The sequence below is a fragment of the Vigna radiata genome, unplaced genomic scaffold (genome assembly GCF_000741045.1).
Source record: "Vigna radiata var. radiata cultivar VC1973A unplaced genomic scaffold, Vradiata_ver6 scaffold_7, whole genome shotgun sequence".
NCBI classification, from domain to species: domain Eukaryota; kingdom Viridiplantae; phylum Streptophyta; class Magnoliopsida; order Fabales; family Fabaceae; genus Vigna; species Vigna radiata.
Window position 1 is genome coordinate 1,487,965 of NW_014543262.1, and position 22,824 is coordinate 1,510,788.

Sequence of the window (22,824 nt, forward strand, 5' to 3'; positions counted from 1 at the left end):
TTATCAAAATAAATATATTTGGAAGCAATGCGTTTTCAATCTTTGTACTTTTCACTCAATATAGCCAAAGTCTCTGTAATTTTATATTCATAAGTTGGATTTTTAAACACATATAAATTTAGAGATGTACAGAGTAAAACCGATAAAAAAAAATAAAAAGTTGATTCAAATAAATAATAATGATAAAAAAAAAAACTAGAAGTTTTTGGATTGTTTTGCTTTTTTCTTCTAACGATCGAATTGTTTCTGTTTGAATTTTTAAAATCCAACCAAACTAAATTAAATCACAACATGTCTTCCATATATTATTATTATACCAATAAATTATACAGTCCAACCTTGTACGAGTTTCTTTTTTATCACTTTACCATAGACTTTGTTAACTCTTCATGAAGGTGACACTATTAACTACATTATCTCACATAACTTGTTATTGCATTTTTATGTTATATGGATTGATCTTTAAATTTTTTATTCGTATTTGTTGTTGTTATACTATAAAGATATATATAATTTTAGTTTTTAATAATATTAAATATTCAATCTTTTAATTCAATTAGTTTATTATTTCATAGATTTTGAAAATCATATTTCTCAATTATTATAATTTAATTTAAAAGATAAAACGAAAGAATACATTTTTAATAGAAAAAATTTAAAACTAAAAAAATCAAAACTAAATTATTCAATATTTTTGTTCTTTCAAACTAAATGAAACCAAAGTGTACATATTATTTTATGTTTCATTTGAATACTTATTTTTAATTAAAAAAAAACAAACTAAAGTATACCACGAACACCATATATAAATTTATTATTTTGTAATTTTAATAGACATGATGAAATTTTAGAAATAAGGGATCAAAAGAAAGGAGATGTGGCCATAAAGAGATCGGAACGTGCACAAATATCAAGCAGGTATATTTTATTCATTGTTGAATACGAATAATGATACTTTCACGATAATTTTTAACAACATTTTAATATCATTTAAATATCATTTTGTGATTGGTCAAAAATATTTCACAATCAATAACAATAATCATAAATACCACTATGAACCAATTACATAATGACACGTAAATAATGTTAAAATATTATAAAAAAAATGTTATGAAAATATCATTATTTAAATTTAAATTGACAGACTTAGGGTGCTTTTTTATTCTAAACTAGGATGGTGAAAATATTGCTTTCAATAAGATTTTACTAGTTATGGTAAAAAGTTTTGGGTTTAATAGTTCGGAGGTCTCTATATTTGGAGGTTTATTTCAATTGGGTCCTCCAATTTTGAAAGTGATCAATTAGGTCCTTAATTTTGTCAATTTGAATCAATAAAAGTCTTTCCGTTAAATGCAGTTAACGCCGTGAAGTTTTTGAACATGTGACACACTGACGCTTCCAGGTGACACCGTTTCAAGTGCATAGGTGGATTATAAAAGGGTGGATTCCTTTTAATTTAGGGATTTCACCTTCAAATACACCCTTTTAATTTAGGGATTTCACCCTTTTATAATCCACTTATGCACTTAAAACGATGCCACCTGGAAGCGTCAGTGTGCCACATGTTCAAAAACTTCACGACGTTAACTGCATTTAACATAAAAGCTTTTATTGATTCAAATTGACAAAATTAGGGACCTAATTGATCACTTCAAAAATTGGAGGACCTAATTGAAACAAATCTCCAAATATAGGGACCTCTGAACCTATTAAACCAAAGTTTTGTAAAGTTCAAGATCTTGATGGGCTCATGAAAGAACAAATTAAACATAATTTCATATAAAATCCAAAAGTATTAACATCAAATTATAATCAGAACATCAATTAAAATTTAAATCAATACAAAATCAAATTACAATATATTTTTTTTGGTTTAAACCCTTTTTTTATCCCTAAGTTAAGTTCTGATGTTCAGTTTAGTCTCTGCTTTTAAAAATGTCAACCTTTAGCCCCTATGATATGAAAAATGTATCAAATCAGTCCTATCCGTTAACAAATCACAAGTTTTTCATTAAGTGATTTGTTGTTCATAACATCTTCTGTTAACAAATCACGAAATATTGGATACCTAGGTATGAAAACTTGTGATTTATTGTTCATTAAGTGTTGTCGTGAGGACTGATCTAATACATTTTTCATATTATAGGGACTAAAGATTGACATTTTTAAAAGTGAAAACTAAACTGAACATCAGAACTTAACTTAGGGACCAAAAAAGGGTTTAAACCTATTTTTTTTTTTTCAAATCTTAAACAAAAAGATAATAAATTAAACACTTGATCAAATCAAACTAATTATAAAATCAAATTAATACTCAATAATATATATATATATATATATATATATATATATATATATATATATATATATATCAATTCATAGTAACTCTTATCTATTGAGTACTAATTTGAACGCATAAGTTCAAAAACAAAAGAAAATTTACTGTAAATAAAAGTATGATCAAACTATTTTTACTATTTGTATTAACTTTTATAAAATAGTTTAAATTAAAAAAATAAAAGGTTTAATATTTTTAAAGGTCCCTATTTTTGCAGATTCGTATCAATTGGGTCATTGTATTCTGAAAGTTCTCAATTGGGTCTCTATTTTGATAAAATTGAGTCAATAATGCCCTTGTCGTTAATTATTGTGGACGACGTTAACTTTCTTGCGATGTGGCATGTTGAGGTGTCCTTTAATTACGACGTGGCACAGGTTAACCAACCAGAACATACCACATCATGCTTCCTGCCACGTCATTTATGCCTTCTCCACAAAAACCATAATTTCCAAACCTTAGCTACTATGTGCCACCACCGTCATCCTCGTCGGAAGCTGTCCCCTCAACCTTCGCCGTGAACCTCCATGGCTGTTGCAAGTCCTCTATCACTCTCCTCCTTCGTCAATCGCAAGCAACATGCATAAGATCAAACCACAGAACCAGAATCGCACATCTACTCGAGAATCTACTCCACCATCTTCTCCATGGCAGTCACACAAATCACACATCTCAATTGCGATTGAGCCACGTTTAAGCAACAACAAAATCATCACAGACGACAAACCAATTCGTCAGCCATTATTGTACGCCACTTTGCCAGCCACGATCAACCTCTGAAAAACGTGAAAACGCGAGAATGCACAAATAACAACAATTAAACCTCCAAATCGTGAACCTCTTTTAGTCTTCATCTCTGCGCCATTGATGAAGCTAACCTGCAAACAGAACAATAAAATCCTAAATCCCAAAATCGAGCAAACAGAGAACGTGAAATCTTCGCATCACATCTACACCAGTAGTGAGAGGTCGTTAACCCAAATTCTCAGTCCGAACCCTAACCCCAATATCGCAACAGAACGAAGGGATAATAGGAATAATCCAATCCTCAAATTTGTAGTAGTTATCATTAAGGACCAACAAATTACCAATCCGATTAAACCCTTTTAAGCGTAGATACACTCCAGGCAGAGAGAAATCTCTTATAAATGTTGGTGCAAAGCACTTAATAAGATCTTCTTCAATGCCACCTGCAGTTGTAACAACTACATCAACCTGCACATTGCAAAACGCATAAAAAAAGGGAAATTTAATAACTTTAGTTGAATTTACTATTTAACCATGATGGTGTGAGAAGCATTGAAGAATACCATTGCAAAGGCTTGAATTGGCCTTCGAACAAGGGAAAGTAACTCACCATGCGATGCTGAAGAAGAAACCAAACAATGTCTCTAACACCAAAGGAAATAAGATTAGAAGTGCAACCCAAAAACAATTTACAAGTCACAGATTTTCGATACTCCAAGTCCCTCTCATGGTCACTAAAATCCTCAATCACAGCTTCATCAACTAGCCTCCAATCTAGCTTCAACCCAAAAATCACAACTCAACACCTTAACATTATCAGTCAGAAAAGGAAGAGGGAAAGGAAGCTTCCTCCTTGCCTCGTGAATCAAAATGGAGGGACAAAGAAGAAATGCGCCCTTGTCGCGTCCTCGTCGCGCCTCTGCCGGGCTCTCGTTGCCTCTATCGTCAACTCGTGTATTTTAAAATTTAAAATGATATAAATATCCACGTAATAATCTCATACTGTGTCACATAGTAATTAAAGGACACCTCAGTATGTCACATTGCAAAAAAATTAACACCGTCCACAACAATTAACGACAAGGGCATTATTGACTCAATTTTATCAAAATAGGTACCCAATTGATACAAATTCACTTAAATAAGGACCTCCGAAGACATTAAACCATAATAAAATTCATAAGGAGGAAGATACATATTTGTTTTATTCGGAACTTTTATGTATAAAAGATAGAGATGAGACATTCGTCCTACACTCTACTTGCTTTACAATAATTAGTACTGCTTTATGAGCAATGGTACAATAACATACTTTTACATTCATTTGATACACAGTATAAGAGTAAAATGGTCATAAATGTGTAAAATTTTGTATTTTTTCAAAAAAAAAAAGAATAAAAAATAGAAAAAGATAATGTCAAATAAATGTAAAAAAGGTTAATTATGTGAAAAAATCATTTTTCGTGATATATATATATATATATATATATATATATATATATAAATTTTATTTTAATTATAAAATCTTAAATTAACATATACTCTAACTTAGATAAAAAAAATAAAAAAAAAAGTTTTTGTTAATCTAATTCACGAAAAATTACCTTCGACTTAATTTGGTTTACCAAAAAAAAATTAAACAAATATTGAACCACAATCCTCAATAAATACTATATTTTATCACGTGAATTTATAAAATCTAAACTTGAAATTGTCCACACTGATTTGTAAAGAAGAGTAAGGAAAGTCAAGTTTTAATTATATAATAAATTATTTAATTTTATTATAACAGAATAAATCATTCAAAATACACAAACATAAATAATAATTAAATTTTTATTTTAATATAAATTTATTCTGAAATATAATTTTTTTATTTATTAAGACTCTATAATAACTCTTATTTAATTTAAAGTTGATTTTATCTTTAATTTACATTTTCAAAATTTATATTTACACTAAATTGTTTTAAAAAAATTATTTTATAAAATATTGTTCAAACATATTAATATACAATTAAATTTATTATAGTACATCAATTAAATTTACTACTAACTTTCCATTCATTTTCAATTTTTTTTTCCACAATCCAAATACCTTCACTTTTCACTCTTTTCTCCTTTTTCTTTTCACTCATTCAAAGTCATTTTTTAATAATAATAAAAAAAAGTTCAACTACGACCTAGAAAATCATTATCCATGAGTGTCACAAGTAGGGTGTAAGATGAAAAAAAAAATTGTATCAAGAGGATGTTATTACTTATAATATTTTTTTATTTAAATAACTATATTTATTTTATCTATAGCTATATCTATAACTATGTATTATAATTATATACATATTTTATTTTTTTAATTACTAATTTTAAAATTTAAATAATTTATAAATATTTAAAAAAATCGTACTCACATACACCAGTATCTGTGTTTATGCTAGGGATTTCAATTTTTTTTTTTTTGTGTACAGATTGTTTTTTCAACTTTACCCTAATTAAAATAATTATATTTCCAGTTTTACTCTTTAGATGAGTTAATATAAGTTTAATTACTTTATAAATTAAAATAATTATTTTACTATTTTATTCATTTAATAACTATTTTTAAATTCGAATAATTATTTATAATAACGAAATATTTAATTATAATAAATTATACAAATTATTTATTTTTTAATTATTTTTTATAAAAATTCTTTTATAATTTAATAAAATTTCTGTTAATTTTTTTTAAAAAGAAGTGAACCCATAGTACATGTGTTTTCAGTTATTATTAGTACATTCTATTTGAATATTATTTTAATTTAATTATCAGAATAAAATTATTAATAAAATTATTAATATTGAAAAATCGTTTAAAATTTGGCTTCACGTGAACCTTAAATTTTATATATCTCCAATTTTTTTTTATTTAAACTTATGATATTAAAGTTATTTTGTAAAAAATATTTTTCTAAAATTTATATTCTAGTACAATTTATTTAAATTTAACTTTTAGAAGAAAAAACATATTCGTTTGGATTGAAACCTTCCTCAAGAATATAGATAGAAATGTTTGAGGATTTTAGCCACAAATCTATGGAAAAAGCTTAGACTGATTCTATAATTAATTGGACTTTGATTAAAACACTTTATTCTTATTCTTGTTTTATAATGTTCCAACACAAGTGGCAAGGAATATGTGCTTTTGGAAGGAACCCGACACTGTCACATATAATGAATATAATAAGATGAAATAATAAAAAAGTATAATAAAATTTCAAAACAATCTGATTTAATATTTATTAACTTAAACTTTACCTCATCAAATAAGATTAATTCCCACAGAGTTTTTTCACTTTACATGTGATCAATTTTTGACTTCCAAATATATAACTGTCATAAATATTAAATAGCACACTCTTACTATTTACAGCAATTTCCTTTTCAGTTTAAATGATTGCTTCTTCAATGAAAGATATTGTAAATAAAATTGTCTGTTTTCATATATACTATTTTCGAGTTTAAACTTTAATCAAACTTAAAGTTCCCGGACCCTTCTTTCAGAAATTTTATCATTTTTTTTTTCCATATGAATCTCTAAATCAAGAAAATCAACTAAACAAAGAATAAATTACATTTACGTTTCTATCTACCTATCTATTCAATATTCCTTTCAATTTCTTTTATTAGGCATAATTTTCAAGCCAAATTGATGGTTCAAAGGGACTAAATTGACACAAATTGCAAAACATAGGGATCCAATGTATACACTTTTAAAAACGGGTACTAAACTGAAAATTCCCTCCTAACATGGAGACCAGTTAAGGATTTAAGCCAAAATTAAATAATAATTAACATCTCAAATGAATGAGATTTAGTTATAATATGTAAAGATGGATCAAATAGGTGTAGGTTTTGGCTACTTCATAATGAAGAGTCTTAAATAGTCTTATTGAGTTGTGCACTTAATATACGTTTTAAGATAGGTAGGAACATAAGCTTTCTAGTCTCAGGAGTTTGGTTTGGGTCGAGTTATATGTCTTGCAAATGGTTTGGCCATTGGGCTGAGTTCTTAGTTAGGTCATTCAGCCACACATTGCATGTGGGTTGACCTTGAGGCCAAGTTCATGATATAATTAAGCTATTCGGTCGTGCTTTGCAAGTGGATTGACCTCGGGGTCGAGCTTTCTTTAGGATCTTGAGTAATTTTGACCTTGTGGCCAAGCTATTATATAAGCTTCAAAATAATTCTGGCCTCGTGGCCGAGCTCTTATCTGGGGTTCAAAGTAATTATGGCCTCGTAGTAGAGCTCTTATATAAGCTTCAAAATAATTCTAGCCTCGTGGCCAAGCTTTATCCAAACTTCAAAGTAATTTTGGACCGAGCTTTCTCTTAGCTTAAAGTAGTACCAATCTCTCTTTGAGCTTAATGTAATATGGCCTATGGATCGAGCTTTCTTTGAGCTTAAAGTAGTATGGCCTCTAGGCTGAGTTCATGATATAATTAAGGCATTCGATTGTGTTTAGCAGGTGAATTAGCCTTGAGACTCAATTCTAATATACAATTTGGCCTTGGGGTCGAGCTTTCTCTAGGCTTTTGAGTAATTCTGGCCTAGTGGTTGAGCTCTTATATGAGCTTCAAAGTAATTTTGGCCTTGTAGTTGACCTTTTATCTAGGCTTCAAAGTAATTTTGATCTTGTGGCTGAGTTCTTATCTAGTCTTCAAAGTAACTTTAGCCTTATGGTCGAGCTATCTTTAAGCTTAAACTAGTATGGCCTCAGGGCCAAACTTTCTCTGAGTTTAAAGTAGTATAGCCTTGGGGTCAATCTCTCTTTAAACTTAAAGTAATATGGCCTCAAGGACGATTTCATGATATAATTAAGCCATTCGGTCGTGCTTTATAGGTGGATTGGCCTCGAGGCCAGGTTCTAATATACAATCTAGCCTCGAAGTCGAGCTCTCTCTAGGCTTTTGAGTGATTTCAACCTCGTGATCGAGCTTTTATTAGAGCTTCAAAGTAATTTTGGCCACGTGGTCGAGCTCTTATATGGGCTTTAAAGTAATTCTGGGCTCGTGGCTGAGCTCTTATTTGGTTTTCAAAGTAATTCCAGCCTCATGTGTGAGTTAAGCTTCAAAATAATTATGGCCTTATGGTCGAGCTTTATTTGAGCTTCGAAGAAATTTTAGCTTTGCAGCCAAGCTCTCTGTAAGCTTAAAGTGGTATTGCCTTGAGGTCGAACTTTCTCTGAGTTTAAAGTAGTATGACCTTGGGACCAGGCTCTCCCTAAACTTAAAGTAGTATGGCCTTAGGGTCAAGCTCTCTCTAAGGTTAAAGTAGTATGGTCTTGAGGTTGAGTTATCTTTGATCTTAAAGTAGTATGACCTCAAGGTCAAACTCTCTCTGTGCTTAAAGTAATATGGTCTCAGGGTCGAACTCTCTCTGAGTTTAAAGTAGTATGATCTTGATGTCGAGCTCTAACAATACAGCTTTGGCTTTCACTCTCTAACATTAAGGTAATGGATTTTTTCTATCATCTCTAACACCCATTTCATTTCTGCATGTTCTGTTCTAGCTTTAAATCTAATCTATGGAGCTTTTCATTTCTCTTTATCATGGTTTAAAATTGTGAGAAATTGTATTGATCATGTTTTCACCTTTTGGGCTTATTTTCTATTATTTGTTGTTTTCATTCACCTAATTGAGTATGGGGTTTTTTTCAATTTCTAGTTAAATGTGAGATCCCCATCAATTTCTGGTTCAAATGGATTTAGGTTTGTTTCATGAAGCTCTTGGCTCTTCTTATTTTGTTTTGGTCCTCTGAAGCCCAAATCTATTAATATGAGTTAATCTACTAATATATTTTTGGTTAAAATCTTAATATTGATTAACCATGATACAAATCCTTTCTCTACTTTTCAGATAACTGTGACAAACCCCTCAATTTTGTGAACTATGATGTTAAATTTTTTTTTTTTCTTTTACAGAAAAACAAAATCAATTTAATGAAGTTCCACTTTTATGTAAAAAGTTGAAATTGGAGATAACATCTTTTTTCGGCAATTGGAAATGCTTGTTTGGGTGGCATTGAAATGTTAGTTTCTTCTTGAAAGCAAGTTTGATATCCTTTTTGGTCATGTTTTGATGTAGCCCGAAAACCCTGCAATGATTTATTTCAATGTATTTACATCCCATGAATTCCTATAACCTTAGTTCATAATAAGCATTTTAGATTTTTATTAACATAGGTAAATTTTGAGTTGCAATTAGAAAAATCCGCACTGAAATGTTATGTTTGAAGCTGTAAAAAAATGTCAAAGTGCATACATTTCAAATTGCATTCCATTTAGCATTCTAACTTCATATTAACCATTGTTAAAATAGAGTAGACTTCCATACATACATTGATCATAGAATATATTGTTATAGACATTTAAGTTTATGCATTTGATATGATCTTTTTGATAGTCCATACATTCAACCACTACATAGAATCATTCCTTCATTCAATTTTCATTTTTCTCATTGCGTTCTTCTTATCTTCCGAGTCTTTTCCCTATTCCATATTAGGAGAAAGTTCTTGGTTTGTTGATCTTTTAATGACAAAAAAAGGAGTTCAACAATTCCATGAGGATTATTGTTATATTTATAGATCAATATAAGTTATAGATTTATATTCCTAAAATAATATTTATTTGAAAGAATAATAAAAGTTTAATAAATAATATCATAAAAATAAATAATAACTAATATGTAAAAAACTATATAAATTTAGTTATAATATATAAGTATGAAATAAATTTAAATTGCTTTATAATGAAAAATCTTAACTAATCTTTTTAGACAATACACTTAATAATTTTAGTTCAGATATAAACATTTTAACCGTATACGAACATAAGATATTAATTTCGAGTTTAAACTTTAATCAAACTTAGGGTCTGTTCTTTTGAACAGATTCTCCTGTTCATGTAGATTGGCAAAGATGGATGAAGAAAATTTTTTTGTTCGCTTTAATAGATTTGTGAGGAATGAAATGAGAGAATGTGCGCGGATTGTTACTTTTTTTCATCTCCCGTGCAGTGCGAAGATTTGGAAGGAATGGTAGGTATTTTCATTTTTAACCTTTATAATTAACTTTCATACTTTTATAATAATAATAATATAAATAATAATAATAATAATAATATAAATATTAAACTTAACTTTAAAATATTTATTAATTGTTTTATCATTTTTAAAATATATTATTTCATTTTTAAAATATATTATTTTAATTATTTATTAATTTTTGTCATTTTATATTATTTTAATAACTAGGGGTATTTTAGTAATCTTTAATTTATATCCATTAAACTAATTTTTTAAATTTGTCACATCAATCAAATCTTACACTAATTCTCACCAACTTTACCCTCAAATTCATTCTCAATTACTCACAAATCCACTCAAAAAAACAACAAAAAAAATTTACCCTCAAATCTACTCAAATCCACTCAAATCATCTTCCCTAAATCATCTCCTTCAAATCCTATCAAAAGAACAAAGCATTAAAGTTGACTGACCCTTCTTTCAGAAATTTTATAATTTTTTTTCGATAAATCTAAAAATCAAGAAAAATAACTAAATCAAAAGTATAAATTATATTTACGTCTCTATCACCATATCTATTAAATATTCCTTTCAATTTCTTTTATTGTGCATGATATCATGATTCTGGTTAACAAATTGTGGTTTTATTATATAATTGAAGTAGCTTTACACGTAGATTATCTATGTTCTGTCATGCACAGCATCATCACATGCATAAAGTTATCTCAGTCTAAGATTTGAACAATCCTACAACATGTGAATTATGTTGAGTGTCTTTTTGTCTTTGTAACGAGGTATTAAATAAGCATAGTAAGGTGAATCACGTACGAAATTATTGCCTCATTGAATATAATACAAGACCCAGTTAGCCATTTCGTGTTTTTTTTTTTTTTCCTTTTATTCTCACTTAAATTGATAAAAATGGGTTTGGAAAAATGAACCAACATGAAAATTTCTTGAATAAAGTACATAAAGTTTATTTTTCTTTTAAGTAATGTGATTTAAATTTGAAAAATATATCATATTTTGACTTTTTATTTCAAATTAATTTTATTGATGTTTAAAATTATTGTAAATTTTAAGAATTAAAAAAATAAAAAAAAAATTACACCATTTACACCCATTGACAATTTAAAAGTATTACGGTCGTTAATTTTTTTTTTGTATTTATAAATAAAATTAAAAATTAAAATGTAAAATAATAGATATGAAATTTGTGTAAAAATTGACTGAATGTATAAATAATACTACCCTCGAAAGAAATATGGTTGAAAGTTTCTAAAATTTTTAATATATAAATACTATCAAACAATGTAAATTTATTAGGTGATTGACAGCTACATACAATATAAATTTATTAGCTGATGTGACATATAATTGTCGAAATTTTAACATAACATCAAAATACAAAAAGAAAAAACCAACTATTATTATGGAAATTTGATGAGTCGGATTGAATATGAAACTTTTAGTTTATGTTGATGTCGTGGAAGAACACTGTCTTCATCTTTTTGTAGTTTTTCAGATTAATGTTTCTTAGGATATAGCAGACAGAAAAGATAAAGATAAAGCAGACTGAAAAATCAATTTAAGCATCATAATATATTAAATTAAATTGTTGTGTTTATTTAAAATTTATTTAATATATCAAATTGATTCATAAATACTTGAATATATAATTTAAGTTTGGTTTGTTTATTTTATTAATTATTACGTACCACTATATCAGGAAAATAAGATTTGAGAAAAGTCTATCAAAGATGGAGAAAAGGAACGTAAAAAGGAAACAATAATAAATACAGAAAGTATGATAAATAAAAAGATTCAACAAAGATTTACAAAAGGATAAATTTAAAGAAAGTTGAAAGATATAAAAAGCAAAAAGAGTTTGTAAATTTTAAAGAACTTAAAATATTTTAAGAAAATAAAATAATATTTCATAATAATTTAGAATTACAAAAATGAAAAAATAGAAGCATGAAAAGTCAGTTTAAAGCATATGTGATAGTTTTCAAATACATATTATTGAAACTAGTTCACATCTTATTTTATATAAAATTATTGACTGTAAATAAAGTCAAACTTTCTAGAAAACACAATTTTGAAGATCGAATGAAATTCATTATTGTGAAACATTTTCTTACACATTAGAGTGTTCTAGTATTGCTTTGGTTCTTATTCTTGAAATTTTTTTCAAGTGACAAATTTATCCATTTGAAAAAGGTTTAATAGGTTCACAGGTCCTATTTTATGTGGGTTTGTTCCAATTGGGTCCTCATATTTTGAAAGTGTTCAATTGGATCATTTTTTGGTAAAATTGAACCAATAATGTCCTTGTCGTTAATTTTAGTAGACAATGTTAACTTTTTAGTAAGGTGTGATGCTCACTATACAATTATGAATTACATGACTGAGTCTGGTTTGCATCATCGTTCCCAACTTTGAATGACATATCATATCTCTTCCCAACTCTTCTCTTCAACTATGCAATATCATCGTTTAGAAGCATCGTCTAATGCCTGACTTTGAAGGAAAACATCATGAAAATTTAACGGTTCACCCCTAACATCAGAATCATAGTAAAGAATCAGGGATGGTCTCCTTGGGTTCTCCTTGGCTTTTTTAACTGCATCTCTGAATCTCTTGAAGCACAGCCTACACTCTCTTAGGCCCCTTGTAAGAGATAGCAGCGTTTCCAACCTCTTTATGGTCTCCGCAACACTTTTGTAATTCCTAGCACCAATGTGGCCCTAAAGGATATCGGCACCCTCGGCAACGCTTGATCGACTTGTTGTATGACGGTGTCAGCGTATTCCTGACGATGCGAGTGAGGTTGTTATTATTGCCGACTTCGACCGCTTTGTTCACCGTAGATCTCAACCACGACATGATTGCTCTCGGCCACTCCGAATGGAAATTCGGCGATTGAAGAGCGAGGCAACAAATTTATTTAGGGTTTCCAATCTTCAGCCAAGAACAAGAGAAATGGGAGGCTTTCTTTCTTCCCGATTACTTCTTCACACAACTAAAAAACAAAAAAAGGAAACAGACACGAAAGCAGCAGTGATGACAGAGGCTTCGACGGTTGGAGGAAGATTATCGGTCTAGAGCAGCAGCAACATCCGATTAAAAGGTGAGAGGGTAGCGGGCGGCGACTCGCGGTGAGGAGTTTGACGACAAGCGCCACGACTACGACGACGAGGGGCTCGTCGAATCGGAGAAATCTGGAGCAATTCAGATCGATTCTTCCCTTTTTTTGGTCCGTTTTTTATAGCTTTGCATAATCTGAAAAACTTTTCTTTCAATTGGTTTCGGGGAAGATCCGGTTGATCTGATCCTCATGAATATCAAAATCTCATCGTTTAGTGAATAGCAGGAGAGTGACCTTAGAGAAAGCGCAAGTCTTTTGAACAAAAATGTTGGACCACAGGAAAAAAATTGTCTTCTTTTTTTATAACTGTGAAAAAGGAATATCCAAATTCCAAGAAAGTTACTAGTTTCAGATAACTCGTTGAAAAAATGCAAGAACTCCAAAACATCAAAATTGCAAGAGGAAGGAAAGGCGAAGAAGGTTTCCAAACAAATAAATTTTACTGTGTCACGTCATAATTAAATAACATGTCAGCATGTCACCTCGTTAAAAAGTTAACATCATCCACTAAAATTAACGGTAAGAGCATTATTGGTTCGGTTTTACCAAAATAGAAACTCAATTGAGCACTTCAAAAATAAAAGGACCCAATTGGAATGAACCCACAAAAATAAAAACCTGCGAACCTATTAAACCTTTGAAAAATTGTTACTTAGTATCTTCCCTTCTCAACTGTTTCGCAAATTTCCGCTTCAAAATAAATTTTTTGAAACATTTTTTCATGAAAAATGTTTCAGAACAGCTTTCCAAAACACATTTCCAAAATAACTTTCCATTTCCACATTTTTTTCTTTTCTTTTTACCCTGCAGAGTTCTTCCACTCTTCTTCATATGCAGCGGCGGCGGCAATGACATAGTGCAATGATGATAATGGTAGTGGTGAACAGTATTTGAGTATGTTTCTTACTTTGAGGGTGCAGTTAGTAATTGTGTAATTGTGGGAGTGCAGGAAGCAATAGCATTGGTTATGCAGAGAAGAGTAACGAAGATACTGCAGTCCATGGACCACACAGACGATGCTATTTGAGTAAAAAGGTTACATTTTTCATACAGAAAGCTCTATTTATACTCTAGCACACTTTCAAAGACTGGCTTGAAGCTTGGATTTGTTCAAGCTTACTTCTAAAATATTCTAAGTACGTAAATTTCTCTTCCCTATAATGTTTCCTTTTTCATGTTCACGCATTACCCTCGTACACTGTTCATTCATTTCGTTAGCAATTTCTTTTCCTTTTTTTATCTAATGACAGAAAAGATGAGCTGTGGATTATTTTTTTCGTTAATCAACAAACAAGATAGATGTATGAATGTTTTCAGTTTGTAAAATTGTGTAAAGAATAATTGAGGCTTTCAAAGAACCAAAGTAAGTCATGCGTTGCTGCATTGCATTGCCAAACCAAAGAATTTATATTCTAATTTCAGGTGCAAAGCACTTGATCATTTGCAACTTAATCTTCCTTTCAGGAAAATGGTACCTCTGAAAACTTAGTCATCTCTACGAAAGCCACCGAAAGACATAAAAATTTAAAATCTCATAATACTACTTTCTTTTAGGGGAAACTTGAGTGGAATACTTTCTGGGGCAACTCTTACAGCCAACATTATGTTCCTGAAGATTAAAATTGATCTACTATTTCAAAACTGAAATCAAGCAAAAGTTTTGACCTCTCAAGCAGACTCTGCTTCTGTTCCACCCTCGTTCTCTTTACTGTCTTCCGAGATTTCAGTGTTAACTTGTTCTTCTTGCGGTGCTTCTTGTTCAGGCTTTGCAGGTCCAGGACCAGCTGATACCTTCACCATTGATGGACGTAATAGACGGTCACCAAGTTTAAAACCCTTTCTGAATTCTTGAATTATGATCCCATCCTCAAATTCAGCAGAATCCTCACGCATAATTGCTTCATGTAGCTTTAACAAATAAAATGAAAATATGATTGATTTATCAGAAAAAACTAGTTCTCATGACTCTGATGTCCGACAGTTCAGAAACAAACAAAATAAAATTTCTAGACAATAGAAACATTGTGTCTAGTGCTTCATTCAAGGCTGTAGCTCAGACAAAAGGTTTGAAACAAAGTATCATCTCAACCAGCTGGAAATAATTCTCTAACTAACTAAAATTATGTGTTGAGATGGGATTCTCAACAGATTTTGCTAAAACAATTCTCTTGATATTTTTTGTGATGCAGTTTTACACTCACCAAGTTGGCTCGAAACAATCACGAATTGCTTTGGGTTAAAAGCGTGTCAAGGTTAAAAGCGTGTCAAGGTCTTCAGGAAACCTGAACAAGCTTGATAAAGTGTTTGAAAAAGTTCATCAAGGACATGATTGAATTTCGAGCCAACAGGTTTGCGTGCCTGCATCAATCATAGATGACAGCATTATGCCATAAAAAATGTAATGGAAGACTGGAACCAAACAAAACATGTTTTCTTAAACAAAAATAAGATATTTTTCATGGAGGAGACAAAATCTAAAATCCATATTGAAATAATCCAAAGACAATATAAATTATATTACAAAGTTGAACAAAAATTAAGGGCATACTGCGCCAAAAAAAATTGACAATTATAAAACTTTGGTGCATTCCAGCCTTTAGAAAAGTTAAATTTCTCAGTTTCATTTTTACTTAAAACAGTATCCCCTCTATAATGATAAGATTATTTTCCTTGAAAGTTAGATAAACTTGAATTTTACTACAAGTCTACTCATTGAAATTACTGTGTAGATTAACTTACCAGTGGATCAAAGGGTGTTCCAACTGTCTCCACTGGTTCAACTCCAAGGGAAGCTAGAATTTCATTGAACTGTTTAAATATACTCTGATAGCTGTTGACTATTTTCTCCTCTCCCTCTGTCTCCACCTTAATCTGGGTTTTTGCTCTCTCAAAATTATCCAATACAGGCAATAAACTTTCTACAACTTCACCCTGAGCATTTGTGACCAAGGAAAGGCGATCTCTCTCTGTCCTCTTCCGAAAATTGTCAAAATCTGCACTAATCCTTAGAATCCGATCCCTTTCTATTGACAACTCTTCAGATAAAGCAGCTATTTTCCCTTCAAGTTCTATTTGCTCATCTTCAATGGATTTTAATGACGATTCCAGCTCCGCAATTTTGACTTCATCGTTACTAGCCAATGCTTCTTTGTATGATTGAAGTAACAATACAAAAGGTGAAGCAGATGCTTCATCAGCATCGCTACCCTCATTGTCACTTGCACTGTCCTTTACGTCAACAGCACCATCTAAAGGGTCCTGTCACATTTGCACATAAGAACCCCCATTATTTTCTTTGTTGAGCTAGTCAAATTACAAAATGTCAATGACGTGTATTCCTCAAGCGTGAAATCTACTAGAAAAGTCTAAAATTGTATGAGCCAAAAATGGTGGTGTGGAATCAAAACCTTATTGATAAATTCATACTCCATTTGAAGAGTAATATGTAGTGTAGTGATTAAAAAATTCAAATATCGCTTGATGTCTCTTAAATTAGGAAGAAGAGGTACCATAGTATGAAAGATGACTTCGACAGTGCAAATGCTAAAGAACAAAATAATATAATATAACATGGGGAAAAAAATGCAACGAGGAAGAAAAATTGGAAACATGCTAAATATCATAACATAACACCTGCCTACAAGGTTGTTAAACTAGATAGTTCAATTAAACTCAAGGAGGAATCTTAAACTAGTTGACAAAGAAGCAATAGAAACGAAAATAATTATAATGGATCTATCTTCTTTAATTTCAATTTATTTTATTTAATTATTTTTATGTTATTTATTGGTTTGGTTTTTGGTTATATTGTGTTGATTACATGTTCTACTGACTCACATAATGTGCTTGAGGTAGCAATAAAAATCCAATATTACAGTAAGAGGGTTGTTTTCTTGTAAATTATGCCTGCCTAGGACGTTGTAGTTTAATACAAGATGCTGTCAAACTAACAAGTTTACATGAACTAATGGAGCTTCCATATTATAAAAAGCCTTTAATTACTGAGTCAATCCCTAACTATATGGGAATTTTCAAATAGGTCCTTAATCATATGATTTCTTTTAATCAGGTCCCTAGGGTTAGTAATCCGTTTAACCATCATCTACCATGGAATATTCCTTATTCCCTCCTTATTGGCGGGATGAAACCACCAAAAAAATGCCAATTTAAGATGGTCAATTTCTGGCTGTCAAAAATGCCATGGATTGTCACTTTCTAGCCATTCCAACCCACCAATAAAGAATAAATAGTTTGTCAACAGATATACTAAAAAAGATGTACATTATCAAGACCCAATTCCAAACTTTCTTAGTCAAGATACCTACTTGAAATTTTAAAATAATTTAGAGACCAACTGGGCAATTAAACCTATAAAAATTATTAAAACATATCAACAGCAGCTCTGTAATAATGTGGATGCATATAAACACAAGTTCCTAAAGTGAAAACATTTCAAAAGAGTTAATTTCTCCAAATCATTTGAGCCCTAGTAAAAACCCTATTGCCAAAGGGTGAATAAGGAGAAAAAAAAACACTCATTCCAAAGTAGCTAATTCGTGTTTATGCCAATTTACACAATTTTAACGAGATTATCTAAGTTTGTCCAAACTAGAGTTTGATAACAAGTTAATCCATTATCTCTATCTACAATCATAAAGTCACAAGAGTATAGAGTTAGATAACAAAAATTTGATAATCATAATTTATAATTTCCAAAAGATCAGGTAGGAATGTGATGAAATCTGAAAAGTCCCATCTTGAACTACAAGTGTCAAACCCCACCCTTAGTATGGAAGATCCTTTTCCCTAAATACTAGATCAGTATCATCAAGAACCGGCCATTATCTGCTTAACTTTTATTTCACTCAATCCTTCCATACTCCTCGGCATACATAACCTACTAAACCCTGTATAGATTCCAGCTGGGCAGCATTGCTTACCGAAAAACTACAACATCATACTCTCAAACATTAATTAGCCGCATTAATACTTAAAACCCTATATTCAATCTTTGGACAATTAGAATTGGAGTGACCTCGGTAATTTGTATAATTTTCGAATGCAAAGATTAAATACGCAAATTTTCAAGATGAAACAACAATTCTGATTAGGAAGTGACAAAACAGGACTTACGGAACTTTATCCAAGTTTAATCCTTATCGCAAACCTCATGTGGACGTAACTTAAAAAGTTAGCCGCAAGACCATACTGAAGTAAGCACTTGAAGGAAACGGGTGATTGATATTAATTTTGAAAACGAACTAGGTACAATCAACATCTAAGACATTTCTAAGACGGAATAATCGCTCAACACAATTAATTATAAGGAATGCATCGGACATTGTGCCTAATCCACCATAGAATCTTAACACACCCCTCACACTTTCAAGTCACACCTAGTTGATTTTACAGCACAATATCAATAATCATTTTAACAAATGTCTCGTTGTACCAAACCAGAAAATGCTAAAATTCCGAACAAATATAAAACCCGAAATTCAAAGTTGGTTCGAATTCCTCAGCTAATAAACAAGTAACAAAAGAAAAAAGCGTTAGCTAGAGAGAGGGAGATCCTCACCAGAACCTGAACCTCCGGTTCCTGAACCTGTGGGGCCTCGGTGTCGCCGTCGAAAGCGAAGGGCACGAACCTGACGAACAGCAGAGAGGGAACAGGACGGAACCCCAGGGAAGAGAGGAGCGAGGGTTTTCTCCTGCAGGTAGCGCTTTGTCTGAACGAGGCAACGGCGACTCGCGAGGGTTTTGGCGACTTGGCAGCGCGCGGCGGAGGCGCTGGCCGAAAAGTGGGGGTTCTGAGAACAGTGGCCATTAGGAAAGAGAGAAACAGAAAGCGGAACAGAGAGATAAGGGGCAAGTGAGTGGCGACTGCACGACGCTTAAGAATTGGAAAATATGGTGGGAAGGAAACGACCGTTGGATTCGGTGGGGTGTGGCTTAATCAGACGGTGGTGATTGAGTACTGCTCGTTTTAGATGAAACCCTTGGATATGAAATCTAATATCAAATACCTAGGACAATCTTGGGTTGCGCTGTCGTTTGTCCATCTTATTTTAATTTTTTTAAAAAAAAAGTGTACAGTTTTGGTCCATTTATATTTATATCAATTAATAAAAGAATTATATATATAATAAAGGTTTTGCTATAGATACGATTATTGAAAACAAATTCTCCATGCTAATACTTCACAACTATCATATGTGGTTTTCTGTTGAATTTTTCTATTCAATTTTTTAAGTAGTTTATTTTAATATGTTTATTACAAAAACATTCACTTGAAATATCTCATGTTTATCTCACATGAAGATGCCTTATTAGACTCGTTATCTGCTACATTACATATACTTAAATGAGAGTTTTTATTTTATTTATATTTTTGTATCATAAAAAATGAGTTTATTTTTTTTTTTAATGAAGAGCATACAATGTAGATTCGGTGAATATTTTGCATTGTATAAAAGATAACAAACTAAGCAACTTAGTTGATAAAAGCTGCAATACATTGATTTTTTTTCTGTTATAAAGCCGCAAATTTAAATACTTGAATATGACAAAAAAAAACTATTTTTATATGGATTAGTAAATCAATTTATTTAATCTATTGTGGATCCTTAAATTAGGTTGTAAATATTTTTATTTGTTATAAAGTGAGTTAGATTTGGTTTGTTTATTTTTAACGTAATTTGTGGTGAGTCAATTTATGTGAGCCAGAATTGATTTACTTTGATAATATTAAGAAAAAAATAAATTTATTTTGTTAGAGATAGATGTAATTGGTATTGTTTATATTTATATATGTATTTCCATTTAATATCAGAATTTTATTTTTATGTTTAATGTTGATTTTGGTTTAATCATTCATAACTTGATATTTAATTAATTGGATATTGGAAAACATCTTTTTGTTATATATATATATATATATATAATATAATATGAAAGTTGTATTTTGTATTTCATAATGAAGTTTGAGTCCATGAAAGTATGTTTGTTTGTTAATTGTTTAAGGAATTGACTTTTATTAATAAAATATAGACTCATTCTATTAAGAAATTAGGATTTGAGAATAAATTTGTGAGTTGATTTTAGTACTGAAATAGAGAGAAGTTGAGTGATTATATGCATGAAAGTGAGATTTGGTGAAGTCTAATCCTAACAATAATATAGTATATTATTCACTAGTGTAAAATTGACTTTTAACGTCAACCCTTATACGTCAGTTAAATGGGGGTCTGACGTAAATTAATGACCAGTGGCACTTACGTAAATAAGTTGGCAATATAGATGTCAATTAAGAGGGACCCTGACGTCTATAATATTATAGACGTTAGGGCCCTCATAATCGATGTCTATAGGCCCTCATATACGTCGGTTCCCCCAAATAGACGCCAAAACTAAACGAAAAGTTAATAAAAAATAATTTTTTATTTTATTTAGACGTCTGTTACGGGGGGAACCGACTTCTAAATCCCTTTAGACGTCTGCTATTGGGGGAACCGACGTTCAAACCCTAAACCCAGGAATTTAAAAAGTCATTTTTTGGCTCCATTTAGACGTTTGATCCCGCCACTCCGACTTCTAAAGCCCTTTAGACGTCTGTTATTGGGGAACCGATGTCTAAACCCAAAAATTTAAAAAGTCACTTTTTGGCTCCATTTAGACGTCTGATCCCGCCACTCCAACTTTTAAAGCCCTTTAGATGTCTGTTATTGGGGAAACCGACGTCTAAACCTTAAACCCAAAAATTTAAAAAGTCACTTTTGATTCCATTTAGACGTCTGATCCCGCCACTCCGACTTCTAAAGCCCTTTAGATGTCTGTTATTGGGGGAATCGACATCTAAACCCTAAACCCATAAATTTAAAAAGTCACTTTTTGACTTCATTTAGACTTCTATTATGGGGGGAACCGACTTCTAAAGCCCTTTAGACGTCTGTTATAGGGGAACCAACTTCTAAATGTCGACATTAAAACACCGTTACGCGCACTCATTGTTCATCATCTTCGTCGTTTTTTCTCCCTACGGGTTACGCTTTTCAGGTTCATTTTCTCAGTTTTGCACCGTATTAAATTAGTTTTACAACGATTACATCACTCTTTGCATTATCTTTCATTTGAATCGCGAGACAACCGTTACGCGCACTCATTGTTCATCATCTTCGTTGCGTTTTCTATTTACAAGTTACGCTTTTCAGGTTCATTTTCTCACTTTTGCACCGTTTTAAATTAGTTTTACTCTGATTACACCACTCTTTGGTGCATTATCTTTCATTTGAACCGATTAAAATGCGTTTTCGTTGGGTTTTGGTGCAGTTATTCTTGTGTCCTTGGGCGGCGTTCTTTGGCGGCTTGTGTTTTGCACTCTCCAATTCCCTTCACTATATTTTTAAAATCATCCAATAAAAAAAATATACAATACATTCTCTTCAACTAAAATATAAAATTGTAAAGTCGAATCACCATTAGTCAGGAGCAACCTCAGAGATGTCTTACCTGTATGGATCAAACGTCTATATAAACGTCTATTGTAACTATGTTCGACGTCTGTGTAGACGTCGGTAATGTACATAGTTGACGTCTACATAGCCGTCGGTCATATTCTGACCGATGTGTAATTAACGTCATTCGAATAGATGTTAGTTCCATATGCGACCTTAAAAGTCCAAAAAAATAACCGACGTTAAACAACGTTTTTTCACTAGTGATTTTTAATCTATTTTGCATCTTAAGTGTTTGTTAAAAAATCCAAAAAAGAATTTTAATTATTTTTGCATAGTTTTAAGCTTTAAACATCAACACACTTTATGAAAATATTCTTTTTTTAAAATTAGTTATTAATTCCAATTATTATCATGTATTATGTATTGTACAAGTTTTTTGATAAAATGATAAATATGTATTACTTGTTATTGTGCGATTAGCACACACTTGCCATTAAGTGATTCATGCTAACAAAGTTTGACTTCTAGGATAGTTGAAATACATTATAAGTGTTAGATTTTTTTGCTTTAAATATGGTATTGTATGCAAGCTTAACATAAAATAAACAAGTTATTTCTATGATGAATGTGGAAGATGGCATGCCACAAATGTACAATGTGGGACAATTGCAATAATGAAGTCCATTCTCATTCTCAGTTTTTAGAGGTGGGTTTATATAACAAACTAGTTTGCAAGAAAAACAATAAACAACACCTGAAGTCAAAATGTTAAGAAGGTTGTTAAAAGATTTTGCAATTATATTTTAATAACATTGAGGACCACTTCCTCTAACAATTGTTCATCATGGAATTCCTATTAAATCAAGGACGTGTTCAGTGAATATAAGACTAAGTTATTACCCTGTTACATAAAGATTCAAGTGGTAGAGATGATGGAGAATGGAATAGTAACTCAACAAACAACCCATAATGAAGCCCAATTATTTTTAATGAAGAAAAAAATGGTGAAAGCTATGTGGAATACCATCTTTCAAAAAAGCTACTATACTAGTATAATATTT

The 22,824-nt window shown here is 30.9% G+C and overlaps 1 protein-coding gene across 2 annotated transcripts; it reads right to left on the reverse strand.

Annotated features, from left to right (window-relative positions):
- Positions 1-14,662: 14,662 nt before the first annotated feature.
- On the reverse strand, positions 14,663-19,198 carry LOC106753989 (protein GrpE). 2 transcript variants are annotated; one of them, XR_002666831.1, is made up of 4 exons: positions 18,886-19,198; positions 16,047-16,565; positions 15,509-15,665; positions 15,074-15,215 (listed from the first exon to the last, which is right to left on the reverse strand). XR_002666831.1 is itself a non-coding variant. In XM_014635911.2 (3 exons), exons 1-3 carry the CDS (start codon positions 19,132-19,134, stop codon positions 14,976-14,978), a joined length of 1,008 nt encoding a protein of 335 aa, XP_014491397.1. In that variant the 5' UTR covers positions 19,135-19,193; the 3' UTR covers positions 14,663-14,975. The 2 variants fall into 2 exon arrangements, 1 of the variants encoding a protein (XP_014491397.1); XM_014635911.2 differs by lacking the exon at positions 15,509-15,665 and having other exon boundaries at positions 14,663-15,215; positions 18,886-19,193.
- Between the last annotated feature and the right edge of the window lie 3,626 nt (positions 19,199-22,824).